The sequence below is a fragment of the Anabrus simplex genome, chromosome 3 (assembly GCF_040414725.1).
Source record: "Anabrus simplex isolate iqAnaSimp1 chromosome 3, ASM4041472v1, whole genome shotgun sequence".
NCBI classification, from domain to species: domain Eukaryota; kingdom Metazoa; phylum Arthropoda; class Insecta; order Orthoptera; family Tettigoniidae; genus Anabrus; species Anabrus simplex.
In genome coordinates, this window is record NC_090267.1 from 8,292,744 (window position 1) to 8,319,986 (window position 27,243).

Sequence of the window (27,243 nt, forward strand, 5' to 3'; positions counted from 1 at the left end):
CATGGTCCCAATAATTCTGCCTTTCAACATTGCGTGTTGTGCCTGGTAACCGCATGCTGTTTAGTACGTATCTCAATGTATTATTATTATTATTATTATTATTATTATTATTATTATTATTATGTTGTAAATGTAGGATACATGTGACCTCAGAAACGGTGTCTTACTGTATCACAGTAGGTAATGTCAGATGGAAGTGAGCAAATAAAAAGTGCGCCTCAACCCAGGATCGAACCATCGACCTCCTGCATGCCAACCAAAAACTCTACCCACTGCACCAACTGTACAGCACGACGGGGGCGTGCTGACAGCGGTAGTTACCCTACATATGGTTACAGTGTTGCCAGATTGCTATTCTTCAACGTCCGTTTTCTACCGGATATACTCGCAAGACGAAATTTTGTAAGAGACATTTTTTTATTGCTGGCATGTGAGGAGTCGCGCTGCGACGACCGAGTGCGCGAATTACGCTTCACCCTGTATAGTAAGAGCTTTGTTTGTACATTATATATCTGTATCGGATGTGTCCACAGTAACAAGGAAATGCACTATTGAATTTTCCATCATTTCTGTCACTGTCTGTCTGTATGGACAAGGAGAATTGCACGAAATTCAGTACGTAAATTCAGAGAATGAGCGACCACTATCTAGGGCGTAAATCATTTTATTCAGGCTCAGTGGCTTCATTGTTTAGGGGAAGGCCTAAAATTGAATTCTCAAATATTTATGTTATAAGTGGTCCTATCAATAAATACTATATATTTGAAGTTATATAGAAATACATTTGTAATCATTTATGTCTTATACTTTCTTACTGTACCAGCTATGGTAAGAGAGATATTCATGAATTTGTATTTTTGTTGCTAAGGCTATATCAGTGCCAAGACACGAGAAAATGGGTGAGCAGAATTTAATGAAAATCGGTATGTAGGGTCAGGAATAAGAAAAATACATTCTAGACTATAAATAATTTTATTCACCATGGATGAAATTATAGTTTAGGGGACGGCACCTAAAATTTAATTTCAAAGTACATCTGTCATTGGTCCTATCAAAAAGTACTACATAACAAAAGTTGTAGAGAATATATTTTCTGATCATTTATGATTTCTTCAGTTTTACCATACTATGTTAAGAGTGGTATTTCAGAGTCGGAAGAAAACTAAATGTGATGGACTACAATATTGAAAGTTAAAAAAATTGATTAACAATTACATTACATTGATCATTGTTGTGATATTCTTTGTCTCTTATGCTGGCACTTATCTCCGATAGATGGGATTACTGCTGCATACCACATATAGCAGCCTGCCTAAATATTGGTGGGAAATAGAGCATGCCAATCCTTTGGTTCATACATTTTCCGACACTGCTGGTATGTAACACCGTGGTTCATCATAATATTTCAGCTGTTTGATTCCTGTTTGAGGCACTAATTCGAATGAGCAGTATGCACACTTTATGAAATGATAGCGGGGAGTTTTCGGCTGTACCTCGTGGGTACCTTGTTTGAATTTCGGACTCAACACTTGCACACAATGTTGAACTTTACTGCCGGCACAACATCGGGCAGCAAGTTTCTACTATGCTGTACTGTGCTGTACTGTCCTCTCCTTGGAGAACCCTGAGCATACACGTCATTGAAATTACTTGATATCTTGATGTTGCAATATCTCCTTAAGTAAATGGTGATTAACATGAAATTTAGACATTAGCTGTCTGTTATTGTAAGCTACATGGTCCCGTTTTCCGTTAGTCGATATCTCATTTGGAAGTGGAGATATAAGAAGGCTTCCACATGGTTCTCTCTGAAGTGTGTGCCACACATTTTGTAACGTCATAGTTGTGTCTTAGCAGGCTGCCACGATTTCGCTCACTGGAAGCATTGCATCATAGGCCGCAATGTGCACAATTTCAAAGGATTAAACAGACTGCTTGGTCATCAGTTCGATCACAGGCGGTTCCTGTTTCAATACACAAAGTGTAAACATAGAAAAGGTATTTCGAGTCCACCAATCAGTTTATCCCTACCTACCTGCCCCCACCCGCCCCATCTCGAGCATCCCTCCTTGTACCCCTACCATCAAAAACTACACTCTAGCTGCCTCTTAACAGTCAGCTTGGTGTTGGTGTCCATGCCAAGTGCATACAATTTATGAGGAACATAGGGGTGAGTCTCATATAGCTATGTGTTTAATCTCGATCTTTTAGCTTCCCTTCTTTTCTGAATAATTTGCTTCAAATGTTTTATTTTTCAGGCATTCACTTCAAACTGAATTAAACAGATAATTACATCTGATGAAAAGGAAAATTTATTCAAATTGTGAATGTCCCTTCAAGCTACATGTAAACCATTACTTATATTACTAATCTACAAGACATAATTTATAAATCAAATGGTTGAGCTATATGGATAAGAATCACCTCTGTAATGTGTCAGCCAAGATCAAGGCTAGGAATAACATCCTTCAAAAGCTGGCGTGTACATCCTGGGATGCTAATGCTCAAATCCTGAGATCCACTGCTCTTGCACCTTCTTATTCTGTTGCTGAATATGGCTGCTCAACCTGCTTTACTAGTAGACACTCAGCTGAACCAAGCAATACATATCATTACAGGATGCATCCGACCAACTAACACACACTGGCTTCCCATCCTAAGACACATACCACCTCCATGCCTAAGAAGATCACAGTCACTGCTTAACTTATGGAAGAAAATGCAAAACAGTCCTCACTTCCCTATTCATTCTCATATAGCAGCTTCACCAGCTAAACGACTGAAATCCAGACACCCTTCTTGGCATACTGCAATGAATCCACGGGACACATCCTTTAATATATCTGATGCCTAGAAAGAACAGTGGCAACAGCAATCCTTGTTACCCCATAATCACATCATTGAAAACCCCTGCAAGTGTCCGGATGGATTTTCCCTTCCCACGTGGCAGTGGAGGACACTAAACCAAATTACGATCGGCCAAGGTAGATGTGGAGCCACTCTCTTCAAATGGAAATGGTAGACATCACCGCAGTGTGACTGCAGAAAAGAGTAGCAGACAGGGGATCACATTGCATTGGAGTGTCCTTTGCATGCTTGTAGAGGCTCTGTGTCTCATGTGAAGCTTTTTTCTGACTCTCAACTTTGAATATGGAGCTTTAGTTATGAACTTGAGATAGCAGATGTACATATTGTATATATAATATTGTATTCATCATATGCTAATTAATATATAAATAAATACGGACAAGGAATACCAACTCCCAGATCGACTCAAGAACACTTGGTTAACTCTAAGTATATTGACATACTTCAACATGAAGCACAACACTTTTAATGTGTCATTATAGTTTCTGTTTTAAATTTGTAGCCCAACTTCAATGTTTTAGGTTGATATTTTAAATTAGGACATACCAGATTGTATGTAAACATGTGTTTCCAATTAGATCATGGCTGAAGATAGCCCATTGTATGCAGGGTTGAAACTAGTACCAGTTGTGTAGGACACTAGATTAAGCTGATGATATTGAATAAGTGGACCTTTCTCTACACTTTGATAGTGATCAATTGTCAATACAGACCATAATGAAATTCATAAATTATATTCCATATGATGACATTGCTCTTGATTGCTATATTTATTCTGACATCATTGTTATGACCTATGTTGATTTCAGTTGGAAAAACCACAAAGACAGTCTTTCATAGGATGTAAAATGTAGGTGGAGAGTGAGTGTCTGCCATTATAATAAAAATGTCCTCAACTTGATTGTGATCGTTGGTAGGCAATGAAAATTTTCTAACTCAGTCTTGATATGAGAAAAGATATATGGCGACTTCCCTGTCTTGCTTTTGGGGTAACGTTAAGAGCTACGCATTTTTATTTATTTATTTTATTTTTTATTTATTGACTTGTAGCGTGGCTCAGGCTATGAAGCCTGCTGTTATGCCAAACCATCTCATATGTACTACATTGTACAAACTACAGAGTATTAGGATTTCTAGTTACATATAATTAATTATAAAATTAAACTTAAATAATAGTTATAAACAAAAGGAAAATTTCTGAGAGTTACTTTAAAAAAAAAACATTAAATACTAATTTCTTAAGTCTATGTACCATTTATAACACGTTTTTTTAAATACATTTCTACTATGTATGTCTCTAATTACAGCCGGAAGGGAATTCCAAGAGCGTATGGTTGCAGGTATGAATGAGTTGCCGTACCCGGTCGTGCGGTAAATTGGGAAGCTCAGCAGGGAAGAGGTTTCTGACCTTGTAGGTATGCTGTTGGGAGATGACAAGTATTTAAGATCCATTCTCAGATAACTTGGTGTGTCTGTACGGAGAATGTTGTGAACAAGCGAAACAGAGTGAAGGTTTCTTCTCTCCGCCAAATATAACCACGACAGCTGTTCAAGACAAGGTGATATATGGCAATACCTGGGCATATTTAATACAAAACGGATGCATGTATTATAAGCCAGCTGAAGTTTAGTGTTAAGTGTGGTGTTTAGGTTGTTGTATATTACGTCACCATAATCGAAGATGGGTAGAATTAAGCTTTGAATAAGTAACTTTCTCGTATTTAGAGGGAGGAGATCCCGTAAACGTTTAAGAGAGTGCAAAGAAAAGAATACTCGTTGGCATATTTTCGTCGTGTGCTCCGTCCAGTTTAAGTACTTGTCAAAAATGAGGCCAAGGTTTTTTACTGTTTCGTTTATTTGTATTGGTGTTGCGTGGAATAGGATTGGGGGAATTTTAACACTTTTCAGTTTGGTATGATTACTTTTGGATCCAATTATGATTGCTTGCGATTTGAATGGATTGACTTTAAGAGAATTATTTTTAGTCCAGTCTTTTATATTTTCCAGGTCATCGTTTAGTTTGTCAATGTCTAGTTGGATGTCTTTCGGGTTTGTTTGTATATAAAGTTGAATATCGTCTGCGAAGAAATGGTATTTACACGTTTTTATATGTTCTGGTAGGTCATTTAAGTACAGTGAAAATAGCAGTGGTGCTAGAACACTTCCCATGAACTACGCCAACTTCAGTTTGTTGCCAGTGTGACACTTTCGTACCTGCTGAAACGCACTGCTGCCGCCCAATTAAATAAGAGTGCAGCCACGTCAGTGCGCTTGAAGAAAATTTTTGTGCTTGTAGCTTAGCTAATAATATTTCTCTGTCTACACAGTCAAATGCTTTACTTAGGTCTAAAAGTACAAGGATAGTCATTTGTCCGTTGTCCATGCCTGCTTGAATGTCATTTGTAACTTTTAGTAGTGCTGTGGTTGTGCTGTGGTTAGGTCTAAATCCTGACTGGTATTTGTCGAGTAAATTGTGTTTGTTAATGTAATTTGTTATCTGCTTGTGAACGACCTTTTCTAATATTTTACTAAGACAAGGAAGTATGCAAATTGGTCGAAAGTCTTCGGGTTTTGTTGGATTATCGATTTTTCTTATCGGTCGTATTATGGCACTTTTCCATATACTGGGAAAGATTCCTGTCATGAGTGAGGTATTTATTATGTGTGTAATTGTTGGGAGAACAATTTCAGTGAGTCTTTTAATTAATGTCAAATTTATTCCGTCACATCCTGTAGCCTCTGACTTTATTTCATGAATTGCGTCTCTGGCGTCATTAAGAGTTACATGTGAAAAATAAAATTCTTCTCCATCGTGTTTTGCTTTCGTATGTAGTCTGTCGATTGTTTCCCTTTTAGTTCGTTCGTCTGTATGTGAATTTTGTGAGCAGAAAAATTGATTTAATTCGTCTAATGGCAAGTCAGTGTTGTTTTCGTCGGTTTTATTTTTTGTCAAACCAATGTTCCGAAGAATTTTCCAAACATTGCCAGAACTGTTATTTTTTAGGATTTCATGTGTGTGGCGTATCTTAGCATTCCTGATGGTCTGAGTTGTTGTGTTACGCAATTTTTTGTACTTTTCAAAATTTTCTGCGGTTGGATTTTTACTATAATATTTGTAAGCTGCATTTCTTTCCTCCATTTTTAACCTTATGTCTTGCGTCAGCCAAGGTGATGGTTTTCGTTTCACTCGTGCAGTCCGTATGGGGGCGTGTTTGTCATACAGTCCTAAAAGTAGTTTGTTAAACAAGGTTATTTTATCGTTAATGTCTTGGACGAGTTGTATGTTGTGCCACGGTGTTTTGAGTGCGTCCTCAATGAACGCCTCTTCGTTTAGGCTTTTGAAGTCTCGATAGGAAATTAATTTAGGCTCATATTTGGGACATTTCAGTGAGTAAGTTGCGTAAATAAAGTCATGTTGGGAAAGTCCGGGAGCTGGCTGTTGTCCGTAAGTCTGTATTCTATCAGTATTGTTTGTAATAATTAAATCCAGTAGTGTATGGGAAGTAGCTGTGTGGTGTGTAGGATTTAGGGGAAGGATCGTCATATTGAGTGAGGTAAGCATGCTTTTGAGTTGTCTAGATTCAGCAGAGTCACATTTTATCATGTCAGAATTAAAGTCGCCCATTAAAATAGTATGCTCATACCTGGGTAATAGGTCCTGTAGTGCTTCCTCCAGGTCTTCGATATATCTTGTCTTCGGTACACGATACACAACACCCAGTAAACACTTAACACTGCGAATTTGTAATTCAATAAATAGGAACTCCGGCCCGTTGTGAAATTCACTTGGTGTTTTGAGTAATTCTTTGAATTTCATATCTTTGCGCAGATATATCCCTACGCCTCCCCCACCTTTTCCTACTCTATCGTTTCTTATCAGCGCGTAACCCTCCATATTTACTAGTGAAGACGGGATACTTGGTTTCAACCACGACTCTGATATTAATATGGCATGGAAGTTGTTGTTAGAGAATATGTCTGAGAATTCAGTGAAATGGGAAAGAAGGCTCTGTGTGTTCACGTGGCCCACCTGCAGAGAGCTTGGAGGTACAGGAGGAATGTTGCTGGGGCAGCCAGCAGTGGTTTGGGAAGGGGTGGTTGTAGTTTGACCGGTATGCGTTTGGGGAGGGGAGGTTTGCAGGCTGTAATTAGAGACATTTGTTTCCTTTAACCTAAGCAAAGCCAACTTGACAGTTTCTAAATGCTAACTGAACTAGTTTCCTGGAATTTAGTTAAGCCTAATCTAAGTTATCAATTAAATTTAACATATATTTACAAATCTAGGTATTTTCCTATTCAATTACAGTTATCGCCTAGTTTTAGCTTAGGCTCATGATTTACTAATGTTGTTTAGTTCTTGACGATTTATGACCCGAATTTTCCTGTCACCTCGTTTCACTATCACTGTCCCGTCCTTCGACCACGTATTTTTTACGCCGTACTTTGAAATTGCCTCCTGGAGAAGCTGTAGTCTCAGGGGAGTGAGATCTTCTCGGATAGTTTTGTTTGTGCCCTTCAGTTTTTTCTTATTTGTGAACATTGCATTCCTTTTCCGATAGGACACAAACTTCACTATTATTGGTCTCGGATGACCGCCTTCTCTTTTGCCTACCCTGTGTGACCTATCAATGTCTTCTAGACTGAGATCGACCCCAATTTCCTCAGCGATATTTAAAATTATGTTGTCCGTGTTCTCATTTGCGGACTCTGCTACACCGAACACTCGCAAGCACTAGCGCCTCGTGTACTGTTCCAGATCGTCGGTCTTCTCCTGTAACTGGGACTCTAGTCTCTTTATAATTTTGTCCCTATCTTCGAGAGCACTCCGCAAGTCTTCAATTACCTTAGTATTGAAGTCTATAGACTCCTGCAATTGTTCTACCACTACCTTTGTCACTTGCTCCTGTATTAGGTTGGCAAGCGTGCTCAAGATGTCCTTGCTACACAGCGCGTCCTGGACGGCTTGCTTCACCAAGTTCTCCATCGACACTTGCTTTACTTTACGCGGCATGATATTTTTGTCTGCTGGTAGACGTTGATCACACGTATCACGTCACTAACACTTCTGTATACGCACAACAATGGTAGGAACAAGTATTAGCGTCACAAATCGTTTACACTGCGAAAGTACACCTTCAAACTTAACGTTAATCAGGAGCCTTGCCTTGACCGACTATGCACTGTCCGCCATACTATACTACTCATAATATGTACACTACCTAACTTAGAATTCTGTATACAATGTAGAATTCCATAGCAAAGGAGCAAGTTAAATCAGTAAGTGTCAGTTTATACCTGCCTGGTATTTTGTCTATCTTGTTGGGGGGTTTCATCACTGTCTTATGCTTGGCCCATATTCATCATCATCATTTCCCTTTATCCAGCTGTAGCCGGGTAGGGGCAAATATGGTTCCTCTCCACTTTCTTCGGTCTTTCCACCACTCCTCCTCCAACACTGTGTCCCAGTCCAGGTTTCTCTCTATAATGCTGCATTGGATTGTATCCTTCCATCTCAATCGTGGTCGTCCACGGCCTCTCCTTCCTTGGATTTGCATTTCCATCACCTTTTTTGGCATTCTTTTGTCGCTCATTCGCTTTATGTGCCCAAACCATCTTAGTCGGCTCTTCTCTATTCTATCATAGTATCCTTTGCTTCCATTGGCACATCTTTGTCCCATAACATATTTCTTACACTATGATAGAAACAACTTCCAGCTTGAATCCTTTTACTAATCTCAGCATCCAGTCGAGCATTCTCCATTAATTCACTCCCCAGGTATTTAAACGTTTCCACTACTTCCAGGGGCTTGTCTGCAAGTCTAATCTGACCTTTCCCTTCTTTCTCCCCTCTAGTCATAACAAGAGTTTTACTCTTTTCTACACTTATTTTCAATCCACATTCTTCAATCTTCCCATTCACCACATTCAACTGTTCTTGAACCTTCCTGTCATCTTCTCCCCAAATCACAATATCATCTGCAAATAACATCATGTTAATTTCTCTTCCTCCATATGCTGCTTTTGCCGTTCTCATGATGTCATCCATTACTATTGTAAACAGGATTGGTGATAGAACACTTCCCTGTCTCAGCCCACTAGTTATTTTGAACCAACTTTTCCTGCCAACTTGTGTTTGCACGCAACTACAACATTCCTTATACAATGCCATGATCATTTTTATTAACCCTGTCCAATTCCTTTTTGCACCAGACTGTCCCAAACTTTCGTCCTAGGGACACTGTCATATGCCTTTTCAATATCAATGAATGTCATCACCATATCATTCCCATACTCCCAATGCTTTTCCATTAGTTGTCTCATAATGAAAATGGGCTCTATTGTTGACCTTCCACTTCTGAAACCAAACTGATTTTCCTGTATCTGCTTCTCAACCCTCAACCTTATTCTACTTTCCAGTATCCTTTCCATCATCTTAGCAACATGGGATATTAGACTAATTTCCCTGTAGTTCTTCAAAACTTTCTTATCACCTTTCTTGAAAATTGGGTTGATTATTCCTTTTTGCCAATCCTCAGGGACCTCCTTATTCTCCCAGACATTCCTGAGAACCCGATATGTCCACTTCAGGCCTACAGCTCCAGCTGCCTTTATCATCTCCACTGAAATTTCATCTATTCCAGCAGTTTTTCCATTCTTCATCTTTCTTACTGCCATTTCAATTTCATTCAATGTAATTTCTTTATCCATTTCTTCGTCAACTAATTGCCTTTCCTGGTCGTTCATTGAATGACTGTCATCCGTTCTTATGTTCAGCAGCTTCTGAAAATATTCTCTCCATCTATTTCTTATTTCTTCTGGCTTTGTTAAAATTATGCCACCTTCATCCTTCACAAATCTGGTGTTTACTTGATCTCTCTTTTTGTTTCTTAAGATACCATACAGTAATTTCTTGCTGCCCTGCGTATCATCTCTCAATGTCTGCGTGAATAAGGCCCAGCTTTTCCTCTTTTCTTCCTCCACTACTTTCTTGGCCAAATTCTTTGCCTCCACATATTTTCTTCTACTTTCTTCAGTCTTAGATGTTTTCTATGCTTTCCATGCCATTTTCTTTTCCTTCACTTTAATCTTTACCCTATCATTCCACCAGTGTGTTTCTTTGTCTTTCACATTTCCTGATGTTCTACCACACACCTTTTCTGCATATCCAACCAGTGCTTCCTTAAATCTTTTCCATTCCTCTTCAACATTCCCCACCTCTGTCCTGGGTTCCAAGGGTATAATTTCCCTTTGAAATTCTTCTTGTATGCTTTTCTCCTTCAACTTCCATACTTTAATTCTTTTCTCTCTTCTTAATTGGGGTTTTTCAATCTTTCCAACTTTCAATTTTCCTATCACAACTCTATGATCTCCACCAAAGGCTTCTTCAGGCATGGCTGTTACATCTACAAGGTTCTTCCAGTGTTCTTTCTCTATGATTATATAATCAATCATGGTCTTTTTCCGTCTGTCTCCCCAGCCATACCTTGTAATCTTCTGACTGTTCTTCTTCCTAAACCAGGTGTTTCCAACAATCATTTGATTCCTCATGCAAAAATCCACCAACAACTCACCTTCTGGATTTACATTTCCATATCCAAAGGGCACTACAACATCTTCCTTTCCTTGTCTTTCCATTCCAACTTGTGCATTTAGATCTCCCATCAATAGCACTTCCTTATCTTCTATCTGTCTCTCCACTTCCTCTAAAAAGTCCTCTAGATGTTCATCTATACAACCCACTTGTGGGGCATACAACTGAAATAGATCTTTCATGCCATTTTCAAACTGGAGTCTCATCATCATCATCATCCTATCGCTGACGTACTTTGTATATTCCAGATATTCTTGGATTTCTCTTCTAAGTATGATGGCCACTCCATTTTTTGCTTCAGGTCCTCCGCTGTAATATAGCCTGTATCCTTCTCTCAGAGGGATCTCCCCTGTACCCCTCTTCTTGGTCTCGCACAGTCCAAGTATGGCTATATCTTTTTCTATCATGAAGTCAACCAGTTCTTCTGTCTTTCCCGTCAGTGTCAGTACATTAACTGTTGCAATTTTGATGTAGTTTGGTGCTGGTTGCCCATTTTTCACAGTTCCCCCAGCACCTGAAGAGCTGCGCGTCGCTTTTAGCAGGGGACGCCCCAACCTTTTCCGAGGCACCATATCTGCTTTGTCCATATAGGCTATTGTTACGATGGGCTAGCCACACCCAAAGGCATTTTATACCTACTGCCAGGTTGCAAATTAGGGCGTCCCTAACATGGAGACAGACGCCTTTCGTAGCCGCTCCTCTGGAGTACAGACGCTACGGGTATGCCCCTTCCGCCATCTCCGCTATACCGAAGTCCACCTTCTCCGCCGTAGATGCCGTTGAGGTCTTCACTCGTAACCCTGAGCTGGGACCCATACCAGATGTTACACGCCGGGTCAGTGTGCTCTGGGACTCACATAGACAGGGGCGCCACTCCCTGGGTAGGGCTGCCTCCAAAGAGGGTCCCTACCTGCTACCTGCTGCCCATATTAAGGTCTCTAAATCTGCTTTATAAATGCTGATGTGTCATTTATCATCAAAGCTGTTTTCTTGAGGCATTGTGGTGGTTATTTAGGTCGTGGTTTTTGTATATATCCAGTCTGGTAATTTGGGACAATCTACGGTATTATTCGTAGTGAAACTGGTGCCAATTATGTAAGACACTATATTAATGTAAATGGTATTACTTTGATAGTGATCAAGTGTCAGTACAGACCATAATGAAATTCATAACTTACGATACTTCGTACGTGTAACACATTTCATATTTGTGGTTTTTCCTGAATGAAAACAGCATTGGTCATTACAGTTATGTGAATGCCGCACTTTGAATCTGTGAGATACACGACTTTGTACATCTGTCGTGTGGTTGAGTAGATCGTATTTTGGTAAACAGTGAAGGAGAAAGATTTATTTCACCTGTAGTTTTTATTTTACTGACCCACCCTTATATCCCATTTGTGTCTTGCCTTTGTGCGACCTAGTGGTAAACTTATACGTTACTTTTGCGCTCTTTTAAAGATAGCCATTTTATTTTTCTGCACGACTTTTTCCTTTAATTTGATACCCGTCCACATGTGATGCAGATTTGCCCTGCTTTATTTTCTTCTTTGTCTTAAGTCATTTTTGAGTAGGTTCTTTCTTTCTCTGGGGTCTTCACCTTCTCTCTGGTGCATTACGTATTATTTTTGGAGCAATATCAAAATATATCATCTCCGAGGTAAATGGGATATTATGCCGAGCGTTTTCTCCTGATGAAAGAATTAGTGAAGACCTTAGCCCATTCCTTGTACTGAAGTACGAAAATTGTATTATTCCAAGAAGGTTACTAGGGAGGCAAAATATTGACAACCTTCACATGCAATCATTTTTTAGTACTCTCAAAAAAATTTATGATCTGTGCATTTTTTACCTTGTTATGAATTTATTCATTTATTTATCTTTCAATACAACCTTTGATTTTTAATAAACTCATGTTTAATCCTTATCTCTTTCTTTCCTTTGCAAGTACTAAGGTTTTTTTTTTTGTGTGTGTATATTACACAGGACAGGAGTCCAACCTTGAACCTTTTCTTGTTTGATACAATCGACGATTTATCGCACCTGAATACTATTCCACCATATTGATCCTCTCGTACTAGACTCTGCTGACTTATAATTTATCACCTTGCATCATCAAGATCTCTTTATTGTCGTGTTTCTGCATGTTATCTCTGCTGTTTTGTAAAGTTATGATTGCAGTAACCAATTCGGTGGGGGGCTGACAAAGGGGCTGATTATCCGAGAGTCTTCACATTTCTTGACTCCGGTATTTTGGGGGGTGTCATGAAGGTACACACCAGCCAGTCTTCAGGTATTACACTTTTATTGTGGATGTTACTATTCAGCACTGTAATATCTCTGTTTCTATTTTCATCCATAAATACCATCATTTCTGCTGGAATTTGTCTAGATGGTTGGCTTTCTTTGTCATCTTCATTACTTGATTCACTTCCTCTACTGGTCCTTCAGCTGCCTCTATTTCTTGTTGTCTGGGGGCTTTGGTTGTTCTTAAAATGTTTTTGGACATATTTCTGTTTTCATCCATCTGTGATGTCCTTGCTCTTTTTACACACATTGAAGACATCATCCTTGATCCTAGCTTCCATGATTTCCCTTACCTCCTTCCTGATCTGTTTATGAATATATCAGCATAATTGCCTCTCAAACATCTGTGTTAGCGTGAAATTAATACAGATTGATGCTTGCTTAAAGCTTTGCTGTTGTTAAGTAATGGGGTTGCCATTCCTGTATATTAACTAACATAAATATTAGTATACTGCTACATCTGCTAGGGTCATATCCGTAAATGCAGCTGATCCTGAAGATTCACCTCAGAGGAATTGAGCGCCGAGAATTCCAAGGGAAGTTTTAGTCAGGTACATTGGAACCTTAATTTCTTACTGTGGCATTTGTTACACAAGCCATTAGTATTTTCTTATATTTTTGTTAAATGTTAGCTTCAAAATATACAATTGCTCTCAGCTGTTATTCATGGCTATTTAGACCTGAAATGCTGTCTCCCTGTCAATTAGTCATGTAGCCTGAGTTTAATGCTCATAGAGGATATCCTAGAATGTGTTTTGATATTGTGCAATGATGGCTGCTTGTAGAGGGAGGCCTATATTTTGTTATCCATTGTTAAGATAGATGTGTCTGAAGGGTGGGCCTAAAATATTAACTTTTTGTAGGAAAATTTTGATATTTTAAAATTAGAAACCAAACCAGTGTTTGCAGGGGTGAGACCGTCACTGGTAAACACATTTCAGTTAATCTATTTATAGGATGGACTATTGCAAACCGCTAAACAGATTTCAAAAATTCACCTCTCATTTTTAGATATTCAATTTGGAGCGCCTTCGAAAATCAGTAATATGCCCATTTTCTTACGCAGTGTTCATGTTTTCTGCAAGTAGTTCCACTAGTATGTTTCTAGGGCCCCCTGCTAATTGCTTGTGGTAGCTGGTTTTGTTGCTACCATGGATATATCAGGAGAAAACCTGTTTACTGTGTTCATATGCTGTTGTGAGGATAACATGGTCCTTACCCCCATGTCTTTCCAACCCAACATTTGCCACATTTTCATATCGCTTTTCCTTTGCCTAAAATCACAGACACCGGGTGAGTTGGCCTTGTGATTAGGGTCGTATAGCTGTGAGCTTGCATCTGGGAGATAGTGGGTTCGAACCCTACTGTTGGCAGCTCTGAAGATGGTTTTGCATGGTTTTGCATTTTTTCACCAGGCAAATGCTGGGGCTTTACCTTAATTAAGGCCACGGCCACTCCCCCCCCACTCCTAGGCCTTTCCTATCTCATCGTTGCCATAAGACCTATCTGTGTCGGTGCGACGTCAAGCAAATAGCAAAAATCACAGAGCAAAATTTCTGCTGCTTTCTAAACTTTATTTACCAAGCCATTTGATAGTATTTTAAAGCTACAATACCTGAACAGAGTCTTTTAGGACTTGATTATAAATGTTGTGAATTTCATAATTCAATATTCGTCAAGCTTTCAGAGTCCATAGATTCAAAGTACAGTTGAGTGGCTGACCATTTGCGGGCTGAAATTAGATATGGTAAGATGAGGAGAGCTTCATTGGGATGAGAACTGGTGTATCAGAATCCTCTTTGGGATCTCGAGTGATGGAAAGAACAAACATGTGACTGGTCAAGTCATCAATTATATAAAGATAGAACACATAAACACAATGACAGGAAAGTGTAAGAAAAGAGATGAACACAAAGAGAAATTATAGTTTTATTCTTGTTCTTTCAAGTTCCTCTTTCTTCTGGTGCTCTCATATCATTATGTTTGTCCAATTATGCGCTCTTTTTCTTGTTCCCATCTCTCTATATATTTAGATTTGGACACCAGTTTGTTCTGTTTCATTCTTATATTTTTACACGTTGGAAGGTGGTGATATTTCCATTGTGGGATTATAAAATTTACTTTAACATCTGTTTCTTGTTTATTTATATCGTTTATTCTTGTTACCTCCTTAATTTCATTATTTATAGCCTGTTGCAGATGTTAAGGATGAAATAAACATAGAAGAACAGACAGTTGCCCAACTGGTCCCATGTTTAAAAGAAGAAAGCAAGTAAGTAGCCCTAATCCTACAGAATATCGAATGTGATCACTAGCATCAGCAACTGGTTCCCGAGATCACCTCTTCAGGTGCAGCTGCGACTTTTATAGGGTGGAATAACACTTCATGCTGTACTCAGCAGTAGACGTAGAACAGAGCTTAAATAGGCCTAAAGTAACGGAACAGGCAGCCTGCACACTGCCAGGCTCAGGATGATTGTTTGATCTCTGCAATACAAGGTCACATCAAGTGAAATGTTCAGAAACTTCAGAAAAGCTCAATTCCCTTTTCGGGTACAATTGTATTAGAGAGCTCTGTGGAAATATGTTCCAAAGTTAGTTTGTTTATGATATTTGTATGCAACAGTAAAAATGTTTGAATTTAGAATATATTGAAAATGAATCTCTATATAACTTATATGGAATATTTTGAAAATTGTATAAATATTTCAAACTATCTTAACTAAGCACATAAATCAATAAAACATAGCCTTGCTGATCAATACAGGAAGTTTCACTGCATTGTGATGTCATTAACAGGAAGCATAAGCCGTGATTTGAACCAGTGTTCTAAAACATCCATTCACGTACATCGTAATGCATATCTTTTTAGGGTACTTGTTAAAATGAAGTACATTAGAGTCCTGGTAATCCAAACAACACAAATCCAACTGAACTGTCTCTGTGATGAAGAGAAAACAGTATTGAAATTACTCTTGTAATATAGAGGAAGTATTTTATCAGAGCACTGTACTTAAAATGATTCACTTTATGTAATTGTAGTTTTATAATGCACTTTAAAGAAAATCCTCTTAATTATGAAACGTTCCCCTATATATTAAGAAAGGAACTTTCACTTAACTTGAAAAATTTTACTTGGCATAAGGAATTAAGGCCATTAGATGCTGTTATATTACATTAACATTGTGTAATTATCAAGTCAGTCAGCAGATAGCAGAGTGTTGTTCTACATTTGCAACATCTGAATGTGACATGATATCTTTTAACTTCATTGTTGCCATCAGGTTGATCCTGGACTACGGAGACAATATCCTTGTCGCTGAGGTTTTCATAACCTGTTCTTAACTGGTATCTAATCTTGACAGCAATTTTTATTTGTATCTACAAATCCTGGGATTTCTTGTACAGGATATCATCATTGTTAATGTTTGAATAGATTGAGTTTCTTCAAACACAGGACTTCCTCACAGTTTCTCCCATTACTTTTTTAGTAATCATATATTACAATTCTCCCAGCTCTCAGCTAAGCAGTGACAACATTGTTTATGGTTGTCTTTTAATTTTTTGTAAGATTGAACCGAGTAGCCCAAATTCAAAACTAATCAGCTAACAGTTTACTAATTTTACAAGAGAGTTGGAAAACTGTTCGAGGGTGTACTATTCACATCTGCCCACTTGTGGCCTCACCACTTCTCACTTGTGTCCCCATGATAAGTGTTGAATCCGTATATCAACCTCTTAGTGCTACAACATAGCAGATGTCCACTTTTGAAAGGAAACTTCAGTAATGTAAATGATTAGAGTTTTGGAAGCACGTGAACAGTTCTGTAACCGTATGGATATTTTAGCACGCCACTAATGGTCTAAATGAAAAGTTATATATTTCCAATCCTCTTTTTTTTGCAGTAAAAGGAGATTCTACAGATAACTCATCACAAGAAGGTGCAGATTATCACTTCTGAGACTTTCCTCTCCTTCGACTAGAGTTTGTAGGAGCATTTGCCAGTAATTTCATTTTATGTTTTGTGACACAACTTGATAGAAATTTTGCCTGATTGAGGTCATATTTGGTGGCAGGAAGATTGTTTTCTCCTTTGCCTCCATTATGTAGATAGCGCTGAAGGATGAGATTGAGCATTGTCTGTTAGAATAAAAGCTCGAGGGGACATTCCATTTTCTGTATTGAACCTTTTCCATTGAGGGAACAAATTGTTCCTCAGACCAGAACTGCCCACTTGTATCCTCACCACTGCCCAGTTGTGTCCTCGCCTACTGCTCACTAGTGCCCACACCACTGCTCACGTATGTCCTCACTTGTTCAGTTATGTCCTCACTACTGCTCACTTGTGTCCTCACCACTACTCACTAGTGTCCTCACCACTGACCACTTAGTTGTCCTCACCACTTCTCACTTGTGTCCCCATTATCTCACTTGCTCAGTTGTGTCATGACTTGTGTTCTCACTTGCTCAGTTGTGTGCTCTCCACATTCTCACTTGTGTCCCCATTTTCTCACTTATGACCTTGCTTCCTCACTTGTGTCCTCTAGTGTGCTCCCTTGTGTCCTCACCACTGCTCCCTTGTGTCCTCACCACTGCTCCCTTGTGTCCTCACTTGCTCACATGTGTCCTCACCACTGCTCACTAGTGTCCTCACCACTGCTCACTAGTGTCCTCACCACTGCTCACTAGTGTCCTCACCACTGCTCACTAGTGTCCTCACCACTGCTCACTAGTATCCTCACCACTGCTCACTAGTGTCCTCACCACTGCTCACTAGTGTCCTCACCACTGCTCACTAGTGTCCTCACCACTGCTCACTAGTGTCCTCACCACTGCTCACTAGTGTCCTCACCACTACTCACTAGTGTCCTCACCACTGCTCACTAGTGTCCTCACCACTGCTCACTAGTGTCCTCACCACTGTTCACTAGTGTCCTCACCACTGCTCACTAGTGTCCTCACCACTGCTGACATGTGTCCTCACCACTGCTGACATGTGTCCTCACCACTGCTGACATGTGTCCTCACCACTGCTGACATGTGTCCTCACCACTACTCACTAGTGTCCTCACCACTACTCACTAGTGTCCTCACCACTACTCACTAGTGTCCCCACCACTGCTCACTAGTGTCCTCACCACTACTCACTAGTGTCCTCACCACTGCTGACATGTGTCCTCACCACTGCTGACATGTGTCCTCACCACTGCTGACATGTGTCCTCACCACTACTCACTAGTGTCCTCACCACTACTCACTAGTGTCCTCACCACTACTCACTAGTGTCCTCACCACTGCTCACTAGTGTCCTCACCACTGCTCACTAGTATCCTCACCACTGCTCACTTGTGTCCCCACCACTGCTCACTAGTGTCCTCACCACTACTCACTAGTGTCCTCACCACTGCTCACTAGTGTCCTCACCACTACTCACTAGTGTCCTCACCACTACTCACTAGTGTCCTCACCACTACTCACTAGTGTCCTCACCACTACTCACTAGTGTCCTCACCACTACTCACTAGTGTCCTCACCACTACTCACTAGTGTCCTCACCACTGCTCACTAGTGTCCTCACCACTACTCACTAGTGTCCTCACCACTACTCACTAGTGTCCTCACCACTACTCACTAGTGTCCTCACCACTACTCACTAGTGTCCTCACCACTACTCACTAGTGTCCTCACCACTACTCACTAGTGTCCTCACCACTGCTCACTAGTGTCCTCACCACTACTCACTAGTGTCCTCACCACTACTCACTAGTGTCCTCACCACTGCTCACTAGTGTCCTCACCACTGCTCACTAGTGTCCTCACCACTGCTCACTAGTGTCCTCACCACTACTCACTAGTGTCCTCACCACTACTCACTAGTGTCCTCACCACTACTCACTTGTGTCCTCACTTGCTCACTAGTGTCCTCACCACTACTCACTAGTATCCTCACCACTGCTCACTTGTGTCCTCACCACTGCTCACTAGTGTCCTCACCACTACTCACTAGTGTCCTCACCACTACTCACTAGTGTCCTCACCACTACTCACTAGTGTCCTCACCACTACTCACTAGTGTCCTCACCACTACTCACTAGTGTCCTCACCACTACTCACTAGTGTCCTCACCACTACTCACTAGTGTCCTCACCACTACTCACTAGTGTCCTCACCACTACTCACTAGTGTCCTCACCACTACTCACTAGTGTCCTCACCACTACTCACTAGTGTCCTCACCACTGCTCACTAGTGTCCTCACCACTACTCACTAGTGTCCTCACCACTACTCACTTGTGTCCTCACTTGCTCACTAGTGTCCTCACCACTACTCACTAGTATCCTCACCACTGCTCACTAGTGTCCTCACCACTGCTCACTTGTGTCCTCACCACTGCTCACTAGTGTCCTCACCACTACTCACTAGTGTCCTCACCACTGCTCACTAGTATCCTCACCACTGCTACTTGTGTCTTCTTCACTGCTACTAGTGTCCTCACTTGCTCACTTTTGTCTTCAGCTGCTCACTTGTGTCCCCACCGTGCATTGCCAACAATACTCCAGTTGCTCAATGTCCATATTGAATATGTTTCAAATCTTCAATATGTTCCTCCAGAAATTTGATCTTTGATTGCAGTAGGCCTGCCAACTTCTAAATAATATATGGTTTCACTTTATCAGTGGTGTCCAGTTATTTCAATCTGCTCTAGCTGCCTAGAACGGTGTGCTTTAAGTCAAAATTCAACCTTTGCAGGTATTAGGTATCAAAATGTCTAAGTTTGAATTTCAAAAAATGTTTAGTGTTTAAAAGATATGTTGGCACCCCTCAAAAATTCAACATGGTGACCTCGATATTTTCCCACCATTAATGCCATCTCTATTTACCCCTCCACACAGTCACTTTACCTGAAGTTTTGTTAGTGCGCTTCGATTGGTCTGGAGCTTAGCTCAGTCTTATTTTCACTACTAACGGCACTCTTATGATAGCTCTAAGAGTTCCGGACCATTCTGAGCTAAAATGACTGACACGGGGCAAGCAAGAACTCTAAGTATAAAATGAGAGTTACTCAAGCATGAGAAAAAGACTGATCAATATCCTTCCTCTCTGCTGTGTAATTTCTCAGCATTTTTCAACAACAGAAACATTCACACCCCTGGGCATGTGCGCTAATGTGATGTCATTTCCTTGTCATATTAGTGGATATGGGCACTTTGCAATGGTATTGAATCTCTTACACATAACCTTTCATGGCCGAACTAGACCTACATCGCGACGTTTCTGGAAGTTTGAGCTCACGTGATAATGAATGTGCACATTTCATATGTACGCTATTCGTTTTACGTCCTTGTTGCTAACAGATGCTCGGTGTCGGTATTTTGTCCTGGAGAAGTTCTTCGACTTGCTGGGCATCCAACAACATGGAACATGGAACTGTAAACCTTAAAATCCATCAACCCACAAACTTGGCTCAGAATGACGATTAACAAACTGAGCTACTCTGGCTGGCAGTCAGGTTGTTGGTTGAAGTTTTTGCTTTTCTAATTAAAAACCCAGAACCCCCTTTACAAGTTTCAGCTAGAATCCACTAAACCAGCAACCAGATTTAAACAACCCTGATCATTTCCGTAGTTACAGCAGCTGAAGGTTAAATGGCATTAATCAGTGAATGATAAGGTATTTTACACTTTTGGCATGATTATTAATAATTGATTTTACTGGAATTAAGTTGGCAGGGGAAACCAGAGATTCTAGAGAGAACTCTCTCCTGTCTCTGCTTTGTCCAGCACAAAGTTCACATTCACCAACCGAGATCTCAAATTGGGAGGCTGTCTTGGAAGGCCAATGTCTAACCATCTGATCAATCCATGAATACTCAGCTCAGTGAGGAGCTTTATTTTCTTTCATTTCATCCCATAACCCTTCGCACAATAGAGTGTGTCTTGTTCGTATTCACTCTCCATTGAACCCTGCATTCAAATAAGGGTAGGACCATGGGACATTTATGTTGGACAGTGAAACGTACCTCCACATTAGGGCTTGTTATCTAAATGATTTTGTCCAATCAATCAATCATTCATTGAAACAGTCAGTCAACTAATCAATCAATTTCTCAATGACTTCCACACTTATATTGTAGACTGTACAGTTCTACCAGTTCAAATATCCCAATTTATGTGAAGTTGCAACCACAACAATAGAAATTGCTATGCATTGACGTTTTCCAAGAACGAGCCATGCTATTCTCATACCAGCTGACTACCTCGTCTCCTCACCTCTGTCAATAGGAAATGTAGTGCTTGGATTACCCAGTAAATTCCACTCAATGAACTTCACTCACTTCAAGTCTCCTTAGCTACAGTAGATGTACTTTGGGATTGCTGCCTGGAGATTTACTGAAAACCCCACTGATGGTCCCTATAAGAACACTTGGATAGGGAACAGCACATGATGGATGGGGAGACCATTACATTGTCGTCCTGTTTTGTGAAAAATGCAGGAAGACTATCTTCTATTGTTCTGTACAGCCTTCCTTGTTGTAGTAGGTTTCAAAAGTAGTCTGCACGTTACAATAAAGGCTGTCCGGAACAATTGAGGAGAGATTTTTCTTGCATTTTTCATTTACCAGCAACACAATGTAAAGGTCTCCCAATTCCATCATATGCTGCTCCCTGTCAGTGTGTTCTTATATGGAGAATGAATGTGATCTCCCATTTAACCGCTTAAAAATCCCATCCTTTATGATAATGTGGTCACTATCCTGCGTAATGACAAGCTTTACCCCTTTCAAATTATGTAACATCAGTTTTCTGTTTACACTGCTTCACACTCTCTGCGTTGAGACTTCTGTAAATATATTATAATGATAACATTCAAGCTCTTAAGTCTTTAGGATTTTTCAATCATGAAATTACCAGCGCTTCACCCCACTGCAGTAGTGGTCTCATCAGTTGGAATGCTGCACCTTTCCAAGACGTTTGCACTAGTACTCTGTTGAGACACCACTGTAGGAAAATACAGTGATGGTGCACTAGGGGAAGCATGTGTCTCCACTTGAGAAACCACTGTAGTACAATGTACTAGGGGAAGCATGTGCCTCCACTTGAGACACCAGTGTAGTACAATACAGTGATGGTGCACTAGGGGAAGCATGTGCCTCCACTTGAGACACCACTGTAGTACAATGCACTAGGGGAAGCATGTGCCTCCACTTGAGACACCACTGTAGTACAATACAGTAAAGGTGCACTAGGGGAAGCATGTGGCTCCACTTGAGACACCACTGTAGTACAATACAGTGACGGTGCACTAGGGGAAGCATATTTCTCCAATTGAGACACCACTGAAGTACAGTGCACTAGGGGAAGAATGTGCCTCCACTTGAGACACCACTGTAATAAAATACAGTGATGGTGCACTAGGGGAAGCATGTGCCTCCACTTGAGACACCACTGTAGTACAATGCACTAGGGGAAGCATGTGCCTCCACTTGAGACACCAGTGTAGTACAATACAGTGATGGTGCACTAGGGGAAGCATGTGCCTCCACTTGAGACACCACTGTAGTACAATGCACTAGGGGAAGCATGTGCCTCCACTTGAGACACCACTGTAGTACAATGCACTAGGGGAAGCATGTGCCTCCACTTGAGACTCCACTGTAGTACATTGCACTAGGGGAAGCATGTGTCTCCACTTGAGACTCCACAGTAGTACAATAGAGTGATGGTGCATTAGGGGAAGCATGTGTCTACACTTGAGACACCACTGTAGTACGGTGCACCAGGGGAAGCACGTGTCTCCACTTGAGACACCACTGTAGTACGGTGCACTAGGGGAAGCATGTGCCTCCACTTGAGACACCACTGTAGTACAATGCACTAGGGGAAGCATGTGTCTCCACTTCAGACACCACTGTAGTACAATGCACTAGGGGAAGCATGTGCCTCCACTTGAGACACCACTGTAGTACAATACAGTGACGGTGCACTAGGGGAAGCATGTGCCTCCACTTGAGACACCGCTGTAGTACAATACAGTGATGGTGCACTAGGGGAAGATTGTGCCTCCACTTGAGACACCACTGTAGTATGGTGCACTAGGGGAAGCATGTGGCTCCACTTGAGACACCACTGTAGTACAATACAGTGATGGTGCTCTAGGGGAAGGACGTGCCTCCACTTGAGACACCACTGTAGTACAATGCACTAGGGAAAGCATGTGCCTCCACTTGAGACACCACTGTAGTACAATGCACAAGGGGAAGCATGTGCCTCCACTTGAGACACCACTGTAGTACAATACAGTGACGGTGCACTAGGGGAAGCATGTGCCTCCACTTGAGACACCACTGTAGTACAATACAGTGACGGTGCACTAGGGGAAGCATGTGCCTCCACTTCAGAGACCACAGTAGTACAGTGCACTAGGGGAAGCATGTGCCTCCACCTGAGACACCACTGTAGTACGGTGCACTAGGGGAAGCATGTGGCTCCACATGAGACACCACTGTAGTACAATGCACTAGGGGAAGCATGTGCCTCCACTTGAGACACCACTGTAGTACAATACAGTGATGGTGCACTAGGGGAAGGACGTGCCTCCACTTGAGACACCACTGTAGTACAATGCACTAGGGGAAGCATGTGCCTCCACTTGAGACACCACTGTAGTACAATACAGTGATGGTGCACTAGGGGAAGCATGTGTCTCCACTTGAGACACCACTGTAGGACTATGCACTAGGGGAAGCATGTGCCTCCACTTGAGACACCACCGTAGTACAATACAGTGATGGTGCATTAGGGGAAGCATGTGTCTCCACTTGAGACACCACTGTAGTACAATGCAGTGATGGTGCACTAGGGGAAGCATGTGTCTCCACTTGAGACACCACTGTAGTACAATACAGTGATGGTGCACTAGGGGATGCATGTGTCTCCACTTGAGACACCACTGTAGTACAATGCACTAGGGGAAGCATGTGCCTCCACTTGAGACACCACTGTAGTACAATACAGTGATGGTGCACTAGGGGAAGCATGTGTCTCCACTTGAGACACCACTGTAGTACAGTGCACCAGGGGAAGCATGTGTCTCCACTTGAGACACCACTGTAGTACAATGCACTAGGGGGTACATGTATCTCCACTTGAGACACCACTGTAGTACAATGCACTAGGGGAAGCATGTGCCTCCACTTGACACACCACTGTAGCACAATACAGTGATGGTGCACTAGGGGAAGCATGTGTCTCCACTTGAGACACCACTGTAGGACTATGCACTAGGGGAAGCATGTGCCTCCACTTGAGACACCACTGTAGTACAATACAGTGATAGTGCATTAGAGGAAGCATGTGTCTCCACTTGAGACACCACTGTAGTACAATGCACTAGGGGAAGCATGTGTCTCCAATCGAGACACCACTGTAGTACAATGCAGTGACGGTGCACTAGGGGAAGCATGTGCCTCCACTTGAGACACCACTGTAGTACAGTGCACTAGGGGAAGCATGTGGCTCCACTTGAGACACCACTGTAGTACAATACAGTGATGGTGCACTAGGGGAAGCGTGTGCCTCCACTTGAGACACCACTGTAGTACAGTGCACTAGGGGAAGCATGTGCCTCCACTTGAGACACCACTGTAGTACAATGCACTAGGGGAAGCATGTGGCTCCTCTTGAGACACCACTGTAGTACAATACAGTGATGGTGCATTAGGGGAAGCATGTGTCTCCACTTGAGACACCACTGTAGTACAATGCACTAGGGGAAGCATGTGGCTCCACTTGAGACACCACTGTAGTACAATACAGTGATGGTGCATTGGGGGAAGCATGTGTCTCCACTTGAGACAGCACTGTAGTACGCTGCACTAGGGGAAGCATGTGCCTCCACTTGAGACAACACTGTGGTACAATGCACTAGGGGAAGCATGTGCCTCCACTTGAGACACCAGTGTAGTACAATACAGTGATGGTGCACTAGGGGAAGCATGTGCCTCCACTTGAGACACCACTGTAGTACAATGCACTAGGGGAAGCATGTGCCTCCACTTGAGACACCACTGTAGTACAATACAGTGACGGTGCACTAGGGGAAGCATGTGTCTCCACTTGAGACACCACTGTAGTACAGTGCACTAGGGGAAGAATGTGCCTCCACTTGAGACACCACTGTAATACAATACAGTGATGGTGCACTAGGGGAAGCATGTGCCTCCACTTGAGACACCACTGTAGTACAATACAGTGACGGTGCACTAGGGGAAGCATGTGGCTCCACTTGAGACACCACTGTAGTACGGTGCACTAGGGGAAGCATGTGCCTCCACTTGAGACACCAGTGTAGTACAATACAGTGATGGTGCACTAGGGGAAGCATGTGGCTCCACTTGAGACACCACTGTAGTACAATGCACTAGGGGAAGCATGTGCCTCCACTTGAGACACCAGTGTAGTACAATACAGTGATGGTGCACTAGGGGAAGCATGTATCTTCACTTGAGACACCACTGTAGTACAATGCACTAGGGGAAGCATGTGCCTCCACTTGAGACACCACTGTAGTACAATACAGTGACGGTGCACCAGGGGAAGCACGTGTCTCCACTTGAGACACCACTGTAGTACGGTGCACTAGGGGAAGCATGTGCCTCCACTTGAGACACCACTGTAGTACAATGCACTAGGGGAAGCATGTGCCGCCACTTGAGACACCACTGTAGTACAATACAGTGACGGTGCACTAGGGGAAGCATGTGCCTCCACTTCAGACACCACTGTAGTACAATACAGTGATGGTGCATTAGGGGAAGCATGTGTCTCCATTTGAGACACCACTGTAGTACAATACACTAGGGGAAGCATGTGCCTCCACTTGAGACACCACTGTAGTACAATACACTAGGGGAAGCATGTGCCCCCACTTGAGACACCACTGTAGTACGGTGCACTAGGGGAAGCATGTGGTTCCACTTGAGACATCACTGTAGTACAATGCACTAGGGGAAGCATGTGCCTCCACTTGAGACACAACTGTAGTACAATACAGTGACGGTGCACTAGGGGACGCATGTGCCTCCACTTGAGACACCACTGTAGTACAATGCACTAGGGGAAGCATGTGTCTCCACTTGAGACACCACTGTAGTACAATGCACTAGAGGAAGCATGTGTCTCCACTTGAGACACCAGTGTAGTACGGTGCACTTGGGGAAGCATGTGCCTCCACTTGAGACACCACTGTAGTACGGTGCACTAGGGGAAGCATGTGTCTCCACCTGAGACACCACTGTAGTACGGTGCACTAGGGGAATCATGTGCCTCCACTTGAGACACCACTGTAGTACAATGCACTAGGGGAAGCATGTGCCTCCACTTGAGACACCACTGTAGTACAGTGCACTAGTGGAAGCATGTGCCTCCACTTGAGACACCACTGTAGTACTATGCACTAGGGGAAGCATGTGCCTCCACTTCAGACACCACTGTAGTACTATGCACTAGGGGAAGCATGTGGCTCCACTTGAGACACCACTGTAGTACAATGCACTAGGGGAAGCATGTGCCTCCACTTGAGACACCACTGTAGTACAGTGCACTAGGGGAAGCATGTGTCTCCACTTGATACACCACTGTAGTACAATGCACTAGGGGAAGCATGTGTCTCCACTTGAGACACCGCTGTAGTACAATGCACTAGGGGAAGCATGTGTCTCCACTTGAGACACCGCTTTAGTACAATGCACTAGGGGAAGCACGTGTCTCCACTTGAGACACCACTGTAGTACGGTGCAATAGGGGAAGCATGTGTCTCCACTTGAGACACCACTGTAGTACAATACAGTGACAGTTCACTAGGGGAAGTATGTGCCTCCACCTGAGACACCACTGCAGGACAGTGCATTAGGGGAAGCATGTGTCTCCACTTGAGACACCACTGTAGTACAATGCAGTGACGGTGCACTAGGGGAAGCGTGTGTCTCCACTTGAGACACCACTGTAGTACAATACATTGACGGTGCACTAGGGGAAGCATGTGGCTCCACTTGAGACACCACTGTAGTACAATACAGTGACGGTGCACTAGGGGAAGCATGTGTCTCCACTTGAGACACCACTGTAGTACAATGCACTAGGGGAAGCATGTGGTTCCACTTGAGACACCACTGTAGTACAGTGCACTAGGGGAAGCATGTGTCTCCACTTGAGACACCACTGTAGTACAATACAGTGACGGTGCACTAGGGGAAGCATGTGGCTCCACTTGAGACACCACTGTAGTACGGTGCACTAGGGGAAGCATGTGGCTCCACTTGAGACACCACTGTAGTACAATGCACTAGGGGAAGCATGTGTCTCCATTTGAGACACCACTGTAGTACAATGCAGTGACGGTGCACTAGGGGAAGCATGTGTCTCCACTTGAGACACCACTGTAGTACAATGCACTAGGGGAAGCATGTGTCTCCATT

At 42.2% G+C, this 27,243-nt stretch overlaps 1 protein-coding gene across 1 annotated transcript in view; it reads left to right on the forward strand.

Moving 5' to 3' along the window:
* LOC137498878 (uncharacterized) overlaps positions 1-27,243 on the forward strand; it is a 148,259-nt gene that overhangs the window by 55,153 nt on the left and 65,863 nt on the right. The window contains exon 4 of the mRNA XM_068226548.1: positions 14,956-15,038. Coding sequence (XP_068082649.1) covers positions 14,956-15,038 — 83 coding nt within the window. The remainder of the gene's footprint in view (positions 1-14,955; positions 15,039-27,243) is intronic.